This window comes from Dromiciops gliroides, chromosome 4 (genome assembly GCF_019393635.1).
Source record: "Dromiciops gliroides isolate mDroGli1 chromosome 4, mDroGli1.pri, whole genome shotgun sequence".
In the NCBI taxonomy this organism is placed as follows: domain Eukaryota; kingdom Metazoa; phylum Chordata; class Mammalia; order Microbiotheria; family Microbiotheriidae; genus Dromiciops; species Dromiciops gliroides.
In genome coordinates this window covers 154,158,029-154,171,741 of record NC_057864.1, presented here as the reverse complement: position 1 = coordinate 154,171,741, position 13,713 = coordinate 154,158,029, and the positions used below count along the sequence as shown (strand labels likewise).

Genomic DNA, 13,713 nt, shown 5'->3' with positions numbered 1-13,713 from the left:
TTCGAAAGAAATTTAGTAGTTGGTGTCCCATTTTTTCAAGTTTGCATAATAAAGTTGAGTTTTTAATTTGTTAAAAAGTTACATTTCATTGTCTTAGTTTATTTAGTGTAGTAAATATTGAACACAATAAATATTTGCCTTTAAAAAAATTTCCTGAATGTACACCCTGATTAAATGTGTAGACACCCTCATCTTAGGCCACATATCCAGTCAGTTACCACGTCTTGTCATTTTTACCTCCACAATATGTTTCACTTCTGTCCTCTTCTCTCTACTTGCATGGCTATCGCCCTAGGTTCAAGCCCTCATCCCCACTTGCCTGGACCACTGCAATAACCTCTTAATTGGCTTCCTCGCCTCTAGTCTCTCCTATATAGCTGCCAAAGTGATTTTCCTAAAGTGTAAGTCTGAATTGTGTCACTCCCCTAATAATAATGGCTCCCTATTGCCCTCTTGGATCAAATACAAGCTCCTCTGGTTAGTTTTTAAAGCCATTCACAACCTGGCCCCAACCTATCTTCCTCATCTTGCTATACTATATACCAAAGGTGTCAAACACTGGACTAGGATCTAGCAACACTCCTGCATGCTGTCCAAACCCAATTAAAATCTGATTGGGAAATATTTAACAAAACAATATTTGACAATATAGTTAATATTGTTAATGAATATTAATGTTGAATAATATTTAACAAAATAAAAATACAATGGACCATAGATAATGTTCATATGTGGTTTTTAAAGTCAATCTGTGGCCTGCAGGGACCCTTACTTACATAAGGGTTTGGTGGCCTGTTCCTATTTGAGTTGGATACCATTGCTACATATTACTCGCCTTCCCACGCTCTGCCTTCCTGCTGTTCCTCACACACATCACCTTCTCTTCCTCCTCATCACCTTTGCATAAGCTGTTCCCCGTGACTGTCCTGCACTCCCACTTCACCTCCATTTCTTACAATCCCAATCCCCAAAATGTACTTTATATTTATTTTTGTACAATCCTAATTATGTACATGTTGGTCCCCCTGATGTCCTTGAGGGCAAGGACTTCCACTTTGGCCTTTGTATTCTCAGTGCCTAGAACGTATTAGGTGCTTAATAGATTCTTGTTGGTAGATTGATTGAATATGGAGCACAGAGTGTGGACCACTAGACCCAGCAAAGTGTTCACTGTGGCATCACTTAGGCAAACCCTAATCCCTGCTTTTTCTCAGGTCAGGAGAGCTTGTTCCGACAGCCAGGGAGGGAGATCCCTGGAGGTAATGATGGAAAGAGGGGACAAGGAGGTCTAGAGACCCTGGAAGAGAGAAGAGGAGGAAGAACTGAGTGTCAGAGGTAGAAGAGCAGGAATTAGTGTTATCGGGGGAATGGTAAATTCCTTGCATTGGCACGTTAAATGAACCAACAAGAAACAAGATGTAAACAGCTAGAGCACTTCTATCACCAAGACAGCGCTGCCAATTTTCCCCTTTCTTACCATTGGAATCTCACTGCCTGGGCTACCAGTTAGAGTCGCAATAGAAGGACAGGCCCAAATCTCATGCTCACTGAATTATATCTAGGCATCTGGTCTTCATGGAAGGCGTACCTACTATGGGAACAGCTTGGGCTTCCCCTTACATCTTCCACCCACTATCTCTTCACAAGCCTCCAGTTCCTTTCTTTGCTTTCTTTGACCTTGTCAGGTACCTCCAGCCTGTGACCAACAGTGCCCAGGGTGAGGGGAAAAAAAGCTTGGCAGGAATAGGAGACAACCAGCTGCCTCATGTGGCTCCCTACCTGGCTCATATCTTTGACTTCAACCTCTTGTTCCATCCTCATTGCATTGGCTTTCTCCAGTAGATTCTGTGCCCTTTCTTTGGCCTCCTCCTCCAGGTCATTGAGCTTCCTATTTTTCTGCCGTACCATCTCCTTCTGTTTCATCATCTGCTTTCGAAGGGTCACTGCATTCTGGGAGAGATAAGTCCAGCTCATCAGGGTGTGTGGAGGGGTATCTGATCCATTTTTTAATATCATAGATATAAAGGTAGAAGGGACCTTGAAGTCCCATTGAGGTTGGACTGTTGCCTAAATATTTTGTTCCAGGGCTGATCTCTCCAGTTTACTCCAGTGGAATTTCTACTCCTTACTCCATCTCATCATTAAGAAGCAAAAAGTTTCATCTCTTAGCTCCATCCTCACCACTGCCCTTACTACTCATAGTTTCTTTGGTCATCAGTCTAGCTGAGCTCTTCTGCCATATTTCTAAAAAATGAATGTTCCTGAGAGTTCAGTCTAACTTTCCACCCTTTCCTTCCTTTAGGGTCTTTTAGTCTGAGCTCCCATTTATCTAGCGAGAAGCCAACCTCTACTCCAACACATCCCCAAGCCACCAGTGGAACCACAGAGGCCAAGGTTGGCAAGGTTAGCTACCAAGACATCAGCTTTTTCCTTCTTGTGAGTCTCTTCAATGGCATCTCGTTCTTCCTTGGTAAGGATTCGGGAAGCAAACTTGATCCGTTCAAACTCCTCAGGGCTGATGATAAGAGACTCTCCTGAAGGGTCTTCCGTGGGGACTCTAATGGGAAGTAGGACCAAAAGTGGAGACAAAAATCAAAGGGGATAGAAAAGAAGAAAATAAAATCATCAGTGAGTCTCTCTCTTCCCCTCTGTTTCTCTTCCTCTCTCTTCTTCCCCTGCCCCCACAACTCTAACCGACTTTGGACTTCTCTGCTCCTTTCTCCTGTCCCTATCAAAGTGCCCACTCCAGACACAGAATCAGTTCCTGAATATGAAGTATTTCTACCCAAGCCAAATAGATCCAATAGGGAAAAGGTGTGAATATAATTTATCACAAGGAATCAAAAAAGGGAAGTTTTAGGGGATGGATCTTCTCTCTAAAGGAGCAGAGGGAAGCAGGATGGAGGCCAGCTGAGAAATACCTAAATATCCCTGTTCATCCAGCCCAGAAAGAAGCTTTGAACACTAAATATTAATTAAAATCTCTGATCAACAACAGCAGATGACATGTCTATAGACCTCTCCTTTCCAGCTGCCCAACGCACTCAACAAACCAATAACTAATTATAATGATTATAAACAAATGACATACATTAAAGGTGGGGGAGGGAGTAGTGGGGGGGTCACCTAAGGAATGAAGCTGCTTCTGGGTGAGGCATTTTAACAGGCACACAGGAATAAGACGCAATTGCTTTGAGACAGGAAGTGAAACCTCGTCTAATAAAACCAGTGGGGGGATTCCAGGAGGCAGACAGAATGAGAAAGCATATTTGGGATTTGGCCAGGACAACGAGGTTAACCAAGTGGCGTGGCCCAATGGAGCCTTGCATCTGGAATAACCAAATGTGCTCAGAACCTAAGACAGTATGACAACGGCCCTGGGTATGGATCAGTACCAGGTTAATGTGCCTCTTGATGCTTTCTATGGCCCTAAAAATTAACAAACATTCACCTTATATAACTGCCTCAGACCTCAGACCTGTGGATGGCTCTCAAGACTGCTGAATGGAAACATGATAGGCTTGGACTAAGGAAGGATAAGGTTATCCCAGAGCTGCAAACAAGAGTAACTGAAGAGACAGCTCTCAGGGCAGTCTCTGGTGAGTCTCCCTGGACCATCATTTCCTAAAGCTGGAGCCAGTACAGGATCAGAAGGGGAGGGGAGGGAATGGACAGTTACAGAGTTAGCTAAGCACCAACTACTACAAAGTGGCTCATCTCCAGATTCCTTGCCAGGCCCAGACTTAGGAGGAGACCAGGACAAGGAGGGAGCCACTAGGAAACCATGCTGAGCTCATCCCAAAGGAACCTAGCATTTCCCATTTGTGGCCAGCCTCTCTGGGAAGAAGCCAAGAGGTTAATTAGGCAGCTGGTCAGTTTTCCTTTGCATCAGACTCTTAAGGCACCAGAAAGGAACTGACTCATCCAGCTAATTTCCCTTTACCAAGAGCACCAGTGAGGAGGGGAGGGGAGGGAAAGAGAGAGAAGGGGAAGACCTAAGCATCCCATGAGGCCTTCGCCTCTACTAGCTGAAGGAAATGGGAAAGAAAGAACATGGAATAAGGAGACAACAAGAGAAGACAACGATGTATAAAGCAGGGATGGAAAAGGAAGAGGGAAAGTTAGAGTAGAAACTCCAAATCCTAAAACGAACAGGAAAAACCAAAAAGCACAGGAATGGGAAGAGGAGTGATAAGATGAGACAAGGCAGGAGGGATCATCTTCTCATCACAATACAGTCCCCTAAGCCAAGAGGAAAAAGGAAAAAGGGAAGGGTGACTGGGCCCAGCTACTTACACAAGATCCCGGACCATATCTCGAGTGATAAGCCGGATAGTCTCCGGCTTGTGGATCCAGCCCAAGTTCTTCTGGATACTTTGCTTGTCCCTTAGAAGCACAATGGGGCTCTCACAGCGGACATGCTGGGAGGACTGCAATGCCAAAAAGGGCAGCTCACTAGCTGGCCACGCAAACTTTCTACCCTTTTTTCACCAATTTGAGTTCCACAGAGTCCCCTCACCTCTCCACCCACCTAACAACCAAGCACTAAAAGCCAAATCAAGCCCCAGACTCTGGGACTGCCATGAGTGTTGGACACTGGGAAAACTAGGCCAATGTTCTCTATTTGGAGACGATGAAAAGTTTTTAACATTTATCTTCTCCCTCATCCCCTTCCCCCCACCCTTCCACGATAGTCCTATTCAGTAGCTGCTAAAGAAGAATGTTCTACCTCATAATCCATTTTTCGACCTCATAACATACTTTGAGGAGGACATCCCTTTCCACCCCAAAGGATGGGAGGAGATACTATCTCCTACCCATATAACTAATGTCTGCAATATCCCATGGTTTAGGGGGAGATGCATAAAACTTAGGAGATGGAGATGACGCTAGTAAATCATCTAACCCAACTCTCTCATTTTGCAGATGAGGAAACCAGAAATAGGTGACTTTCTCAAGGTCATACAACAAGATAAGTGGAAGAGCTCAGATTTGAACCAAGGGTGACTTGACAGCCAATCCTGTATTTGTTTTTCTTCTACATAACACTCATGAATTCTAGTGCTTTGGGTTTGGTGAAGAAGCTAATGAATTACCTTAAAACACTAAGTTAACTTGATTTCTTTTTTTTTCCCCTCAATCATCCAAGATTCCCCAGTTCACACTGTGTGGTGTTAAAAAAAAAAATCTAAACTGGGAGAATTCCTCAGTAACTTCTCTGAACACTTATCAAATCAAAGACATAGAGCTGGAAAGAACTTTAGAGATGAGTCTCATTTTCCAGATGAAGAAACTATGGACTTAGAACTCTATAGCAGGAAGGATGCAGATTAGGTAGAATTTTCCTAACAGTGTAGATTGAGGGAATCTGTGAGAGCTTTGTCCCCACAGATCCTAAGAAATAGGAGAGATGTTCATCCCTTTGTATGAAATGCCATCAGTGTAGCTCTGCCCAACAGTAGAGAGAGGGCTATACCAGACAGTTTCTCAAGGGCCCTCCCAGACACAGACATCAAACTCTCTAGATTCTATTCCTCTAAGATGCTGCTGCCACCTGGTGCCTGGCCTGGGCTTCTGTGTGGGTATCAGACAGACTGCAGGAAACTCCTGCCACCTACTGCCAAATAAAGGCCTTCTGCAGATTCCAATATGTTTTTCCACGCCCAAGATATTCAGCAGAAAGGCTTTATCCTGATGGCTCCATTCTCTTACCAGAAGAGATTGTTCACTGAAGACTCAGCCATGTCCAGAGCTGGCCAAGTCCCACTGAGTATAGACCAGGTGCGAGTTTGATTCTCATCAAGTGAAACTACACCCCCCTTTTCCCATCAATATGCACATGGACAAATGCCAGGTGGGAATTTGGTGAGCTTCTAAAAGCAGGTATGCTTATGCCGAAAAAAGCCGGAAAGACTTTTACAATTCTATTCTGCAAGGTTTAGGTCAGGGATATTGGTACTAGCTGGGGCAATTATCAGTGACCTTCTTCTACACCCCACTGGAAGTATCTCTTTCATCTTTTTTTCCTTCCCTTGCTTTCCCTTTTGCTTCTTCTTTCCCAATCCTCTCTCATTTATCTTCTGTTTCCTCCCCTACTTATGCCTCACACCTCACAGAGGTACTCATGGGAAAGCCAAACTCTTCTAGTGGCACTCAGGACTCAAAAAATTGGTGACCCCCTGGTTTAGACCCTATTTGCAAATAGCCACTGTCCCAGGCTCCCAAAGAAAGGAATGCTTTCCAAAGGACCAGTAGGAAAGTAAGTTAATTTCACAAAACCAAGGTACATTCCAGCAGGAAGGGAATATTCATTTACAAGTTTTACTCCTTTGAATTATGAACTGATCCAACCATTCTGGAGAGCAATTTGGAACTATGCCCAAAGGGCTATGGGACTGTGCATACCCTTTGACCCAATAATACCATTACTGTATCCCAAAGAAATCATAGAAAGGGGAAAAGGACCCATGTGTACAAAAATATTTATAGCAGCTCTCTTGATGGTGGCAAAGAATTGGAAATCGAGGGACTGCCCATCAGTTGGGGGATGGCTGAACAAGTTGTGGTACATGAATATAATGGAATACTATTGTGCTATAAGAAATAATGAGCAGGCAGATTTCAGAAAGACCTGGAGAGACTTAAGTGAACTGATGCTGAGTGAAGTGAGCAGAACCAGAAGAACATTGTACACAGTAACAGCAACATTGTATGATGATCAACTGTGATAGACTTGGCTCTTCTCAGCAGTGCAATGACACAAGACAATTCCAAAGAACTCATGATGGAAAATGTTCTCCATATCCAGAAAAAAAGAACTGTGGAATCTGAATGTAGATTGAACCATATTGTTTCTACTTTTGTTTTTGTTATTTCTTTTTTGAGGATTTTCCCTTTTGTTCTGATTCTTCTTTCACAACATGACTAATGCAGAAATATATTTAATGTGATTGTACATATATAACCTATATTGGATTTCTTTCTGTCTTGGGGAGGGGGGAAGGAAAGGAGGATGGGGGGAAAATTTGGAACAAAAATCTTATGAAAACAAATGTTGAAAACTATTTTTACATGTAACTAGAAAAAATAAACTACTTTTATGATTTATAAAAGGGAGGCAGCTAGGTGGCACAGTGGATAAAGCACCAGCCCTGGATACAGGAGGACCTGAGTTCAAATCCAGCCTCAGACACTTGACACTTACTAGCTGTGTGACCCTGGGCAAGTCACTTAACCCTCATTGCCCCACCAAAAAAAAAAAAAAAGTTTTACTCCTTTGGATGGAAAAAACTATAGAGAGTAACAAAATGCAGTTCTGTGTTTGCATGATTGGTTTCTGTTGGTTCTCATGCTAGGACCCACCCACCATCCCACCTCCCTCCTCAAAATGAGGTGATCTGGAATGTACTCATTGACACCAAATAGCTCCTCCAGTCGTCCTGTTGGCATCACAGCTATTCTTAAAGGCTGGAAGGCAGGGAGGGCTTGTGGTGGAGGGAAATGAGTCTCCTTGTTCATATGCCCAGTTTATTGAGGGCACTATCAGGGTTCTGCCACTCTGGTCCCAGTGACTATCATGGAATATGTCCTGTATTAGCATTAATCAGCAGCAGTCTAGGCCACTGCGTCAGGGGTAGTTCATGCATGTATTTCAAAAAGGAGATCACAGAAGGGGTTTGGGGGATCACTGTCAGGAGGAGCAGGAGGTTACCTTGCCACCACCAAAGAGGCTCTCATCAACCTCAGAGTTCATGGCCTTGGTCCGGTAGCGGGTCCGGTTCCTCGACCTGTTGGAAGTGCTAGAGGAGGAGCTCAGGATGCCAACTGCACTTAGTGGCTGAAGGGATGAGGGGAATGTGGAGGGAAGAAAGGAGGAAGATAAGTTTAAGGTCACAAATATAATGATATAAGCTTGGGTCGAGCAATCATTCTAATAACAAAGGGATTCTTAGCATTTTTTGATGTCATGGACCCCTATTGACAGGAAATGAAGGAAAATTCTCTTTGTGAAATTGCTGGGTCTGACAGCATCTCAGAAAAAGAACCTGAATAAATCCTATGAGATACAATCTACAGAGGTGCCCCACCAGGCCAGGGGTGCCTCCACTAGGGCAAGGGACAATCAGTGAGGACAAGGACCTCTGTGACTGTGAAGAAGCCCAACACAGGTTCTATAAGAGGAGATTGGACTGTCTCATAATCAAGAGAAACCCAGAGTTACATAGTAGGCAGCAATGATGGAGGAAGTGAGAAAGAATCCATTTCAACTCATCTACAATCCAGAAGACCACTTGTCTCCTTGGAGAGATTTGAACAGAGTCCTAGTCATGGAGTCCAACAAACCAGGGTTCAAATTGAATCTTCGACACTAGCTATGTGCACACTGATTTACAAGTCACCTTTTCTTCGTAATCTTCAGTTAGTCTATCTCTAAAATGGTACTAATAATACCTGTTGTACTTTATATAACTATTACAGGTTTATTTTAAGACTCCAAAGAGATCATGTAAGTAACATATTATATAAAGGTCAGTTATTATTATTATTACTGTCTTCTAGGCAATTCAGGTCATCTCATTTTCCTGACTCCAAATCTCTGGTGCTTCCCTACCAAACTCCTCAGACTAAGCTTCAGGACCCATTCACCCAAATGTAAGCACCCATCTCACCACCCTCGTTTCTTAAGCAAATCTGTTTATAAGCCCAACTATATCCACTCCCACTTCCAAACTCAGACAGGCCAATTCTTTCCATCTAGCATGCATTAGTCTAAGTCTTTCCTCTCATTCTGAACTCTGCTCTCCAGGAAGCTTTCTGTAATTAGGGTTACCAAAGTAAAAACTAAATAAAGCTTGGCATCAAACCAGAGACCAGAGCAAAGCAAACAGCTTCGATGACAGAGTATCAGTAAGTTTGCAAGCCTATCCATGATTAATCTCACCCGTTTCTGATGACTCCATTATTTAACAACATTTATGTAGTCGGTCAGTCAACAAGCATTTATTAAACGATTACTATGGGCCAGGCACCAGGCCAAGTGCTAGGAATACAAAGAAAGGCAAAAGACACAGTTTCTTCTACAGAAACTCATAGCCTGATGGTAGGAAAAATGGGTAAATAAGTAGTAATATAGAAGACATGTTCAGTGAAGATGGAAGGTAATTTCAATGGGGAGGTACTAGCAATGGAGGACGACTGCAAAGGCCTATTGTGGAAAGTGGGATCTAAGCTAAGTTTTTTAAGGAAACGAGGAAAGTGGGGAGGTATAGGGGTGAAGAGGGGGAGCATTCCAGGCATGGGGATAGATAGTGTAGAAAAAAAATGCAGTGGTGGTCAGGAAACAGAGTCAGGGAGTAGAGCGCCATATCTGAAGGCCAGTTTCACTGAATCATGGAGGGTCGTGCATACATAGAGAGGAATAAGGTCTGAAAAGGTAGGAAAGGATCTGGGAGCTACTGAATTTTCCTGAGTTACTCTGGGGGTATTGGGGTCAAGCCTTGGGCTTTAGAAGCGGGTTGGTGGCCCAGTAGATAAAGACTTGATTTCAAATGTGACTGCAGACACTCACCTTCTGTCTGTCTCAGTTTCCTCATCTGTAAAATGGGAATGATGACATCAGCTACCTCACAGGGTTACTGGGAGGTTAAAATGAAATACCTGCAAAGCACTTTAAAGTTCTTATAAATGCTAGCTCAGCTTTCTCAAGGAATTTGGTCATTAAAGGGAAGAGACCTATGGCAATAGCTAGCAGAGATGGCTTGACCAAGTGAGGGGGAAACACGGACCTGTCTATAAGTAGCCAGAAAGGAACTGACAGATAGGGAGAGACTGAAGTTCTCCACCCTTTCTCTTGAGCACACTGAATTGGAATCCCATCAGCTCTCCCTTGGATTTAGCAATGGGGGAGTTCCTCTACCTTCTTCCTCATACCCTAGGAGCAATGGTGGCTCTGTCTGACTCAGTCACCCAACTGCCCTAGTCATGGGGACCAAAGGAGCAATTGGGTTATTGGGTCATCCATATCCTTTAGGGATGTTTGGGCGACTGAGGGAAGAAGCAGGAAGAGCCAAAGTAATGAGAGGGCCTGCAAACAAAGAGTCAGAGGACCTGGGCTGAAGTCCCACTTTTGACGCATTACTTTCTGTATGACTTCAGGCAAGTCACCGGAATGGGGAAGTGGCCTGTGAGTCCAGTATGAGCTTGCACAGAGTGTTTGGCTGATGCAGGCCCCATGTGGATTTTGAGGCATGCATAGCTATTATTGAACTGGGTCCGGTCTGATAACCATGTGATAAAGAGGGGCCTCATTGAATGGCCACAGAGGTGGAAGCAGGGTTCATTCAAAAGGACACTAGTCCACCCTTTGACTCCTTCCTGCTAGTGTCAGAAGAGAAACAATTCAGTAAGAGAAGAGGCCTCAGAGACACATAGCCCATGAAAATGGGCTGGGGGCAGCTAGGTGGCACAGTGGATAAAGCACTGGCCCTGGATTCAGAAGGACCTGAGATCAAATCCGGCTTCAGACACTTGACATTTACTAGTTGTATGACCCTGAGCAAGTCACTTAACCCTCATTGCCCTGCAAAAAAAAAAAGAAAAAGAAAAAAAAAAAAAGAAAATGGGCTGGAGTTCTTTGCCTCAGCCTTTGTTCTCTCTTGTTTTAGGTGAAAGAGACTAGAGGTGACTTTGATCTCATGATCTTTAAATGGTTAAGAAAATGAACCACCAGAGGTCTTGGAGCAGAATCCATAGCAGGTTTTATTGTCAACCAGTTCAGCACTGAGATGCCAAAAAGAGACCTTCAGTACCCAGCCACAAGCAGGAAAGAAAGACACTCCTTCCCTTCCTGCCCCTCAGTAGTGCCCCTAGAACCCTGAGGGGTAAAGTAGCATCTATGCATTGGTTCAAAAGATGTTTATTGTTGGGGAGGGCAAGGGCAGGAGGAAAAGAATTTGGATCATAAATTTTTTGTGGGGGCATGGAAATAAGGGTTAAGTGACTTTCCCAGGGTCACACAGCTAGTAAATGTCAAGTGTCTGAGGCCAGATTTGAACTCAGGTACTCCTGAATCCAGGGACGGTGCTTTATCTACTGTGCCGCCTAGCTTCCCCCTCCCGATTAAATTTTTTTTAATTTACCATTCATTTAAAAAAATTTATATTCTGGGGCAGCTAGGTGGTGCAGTGGATAAAGCACTGGCCCGGCATTCAGGAGGACCTGAGTTCAAATCCGGTCTCAGACACTTGACACTTGTTAGCTGTGTGACCCTGGTTAAGTCACTTAACCCCTGTTGCCCTGCCAAAAAAAAAATTAATTGGAAACACTTAATGAAATAAAAAAATGTAATTTTTAAAAAATGTTTATTGAGTACCTACTATGTACAAAGCATTGCTCTACTATCTCCTGGATCAGACAAGACATCTCAGAAAATGGTAACCTGTAACTGAGCCTCACGGCAACACCCAGGGCCTCTGGCTGTGTCCAATCCAATCAGAGCTATAGAAAGTCCCCTTTTCCTTATGTCCTGGCTCAGTCAGACAAAAGGGCCTGATGAGGGCAAAAGGGCAGTCGGAGTTGACCCAAAGAGAACAAATGAGAATTCCTTGTGCTCATTAAAAAGTAAAGGCCAGAAGATAGTTTTAAGATAGGTAGAAAGTGGCTATTCTCCAACTCCACCCCGACTTCTGCTGTCAGTGCAAGAGAGAGAAAATAGAATGAGAAAATGAACTGAAATTGTTCAAGATGGGATTAAATTTAGGCATTGGAATTAATTTCCCAACTGGAAAAGGTCTAGGGCACTGTAACATGAAGGAAATGGTGAATTTCTGTTCTCTAGGGACCTTTAACAAAAAGGAATGGAAAAGAAGGGGCACTGGCAACTCGATGTCCTTCAGGACAGGAACAAAGCATCATTAGTTGTACTCATCTGAAGGCTATTTGACAAAATAAACACACAGGGAGGCCTAGTTCTAAAGAGAAACAACAGTCAACCATTAAATTGAAGCTGGAAGAGAGTGGGAGGCTCTTAACCCCATCAAGGACAGAGGAGGCAGTGCCACTGGGGGGAAGTGTCAGATCCAATGTCTTTTGAATCCACAGTGGGCTTCAATCCTAGCTCTATCATTTCCTACCTAGACCATGACTTAGGGCAAGTCTCTTAACCAACCTGGGCTTCAGTTTCTCATCTATAAAATGAGGGGGGTTAAGTAGATGACAGCCAAAAGTCCTTCCAGCTCTAAATCAGTAAGTACTATGATTAGTACTACTCTATAATCAGTACTATTAAGAATGGATAGAGCGGGGCGGCTAGGTGGCGCAGTGGATAAAGCACTGGCCCTGGATTCAGGAGTACCTGAGTTCAAATCTGGCCTCAGACACTTGACACTTACCAGCTGTGTGACCCTGGGCAAGTCACTTAACCCTCATTGCCCCACCAAAAAAAAAAAAAAGAATGGATAGAGCACCAGCCCTGGAGTCAGGAGGACCTGAGTTCAAATTTGGCCTCAGACACTTAACACTTACTAGCTGTGTGACCCTGGGCAAGTCACTTAACCCCAGTTGCCTCACACACACACACACACACACACACACACACACACACACACACACACACACACACAAAAGAATGGAGTTTAAAGTTACACCCTGATTTAGGAAGGAAAGAGGAATAGGCATTTAAATATAGCACCTACTATGTGCCAGGCACTATTTTTAAGCGTACAAATATGATGTCATTTGACCTGACAACTGCCCTGCAAGGGTAAGCATTGTTATTGTCTTTATTTTATAGTTAAGGAAACTGAGGCAGCTAGAGATTAAGTGACTTACCAGGGTCACACCACTAATAAATGTCTCAACACAGGTCTTCCTGACTCCAATTCTAGTGTTTTATCCCTAGCCCCAGAGGGGTGAGGTAGTGAAACTGAGCTTCCTATGAAAATATGCCCTAGAAATGTAAAGTCCTGCACACGAGTTCAAAAACACCAATTTTATATGGATAAGTATGGCTAAATAACAATTTTGTCGAAGATAGATCTGGAGGGCTGCAAGCTCACTTCTGGTCAACAACATGACGTGACAGCAAGGAAAAAGCAAATGTAATCTTACATTTCATTAAAGGAGACATATTAATAACTCACATAAATACCCATTTTACAGATGAGAAAACAAGCTTTAAAGGAGGTCAACCATGAGGAGAAGGGCAGAACAGAAAAAAAGCCTGGAAAAAAAACAACCCAGTCAGACAATTTAGGGGAGAGATATCATTACATTGGAAAAATGGAGGCAAGGGTACAGTTGTTTCTAAAATTTTATCCAGAAAATGATGAATATCAGGATTAACACGAACCACTGGAAGACATGAACTGATGCAGAGGGAAGTAAGTAGAACCAAGAAAACAATATATAACAATGAAAGAAAACAACAACAACAAATGAAATCAAATGATGCGTAATATAAATGACCCACCTCAGCCCTGAAAAAGACAATTCAAGGTCAGGGATTATGCGTGTGGAAAGCTGCATATTACTGTCAGACTCAGTTGATGTGTTGCTGAATTTTGCTAAAATTACTCTCTCTATCTTTATTACAAGGTATGACTTTCTGGGAAAATGAAGGTTATATGAAACCCAAAAATATTAATAAAACATTTTTTAAAATAAAAATAAAATTTCATCCTGATGGCCCAGTTTAACTCCCTTTTCTTTGAACCT

At 43.2% G+C, this 13,713-nt stretch overlaps 1 protein-coding gene across 1 annotated transcript in view; it reads right to left on the bottom strand.

Moving 5' to 3' along the window:
• Positions 1-10,233, bottom strand: part of CFAP45 (cilia and flagella associated protein 45) — a 37,361-nt gene extending 27,128 nt beyond the window's left edge. The window contains exons 1-5 of the mRNA XM_044003195.1: positions 10,165-10,233; positions 7,712-7,837; positions 4,297-4,430; positions 2,413-2,557; positions 1,780-1,950 (exon numbers count right to left, since the gene is read on the bottom strand). Of these exons, the coding sequence (XP_043859130.1) occupies positions 1,780-1,950; positions 2,413-2,557; positions 4,297-4,430; positions 7,712-7,837; positions 10,165-10,233 (645 nt within the window). The remainder of the gene's footprint in view (positions 1-1,779; positions 1,951-2,412; positions 2,558-4,296; positions 4,431-7,711; positions 7,838-10,164) is intronic.
• Between the last annotated feature and the right edge of the window lie 3,480 nt (positions 10,234-13,713).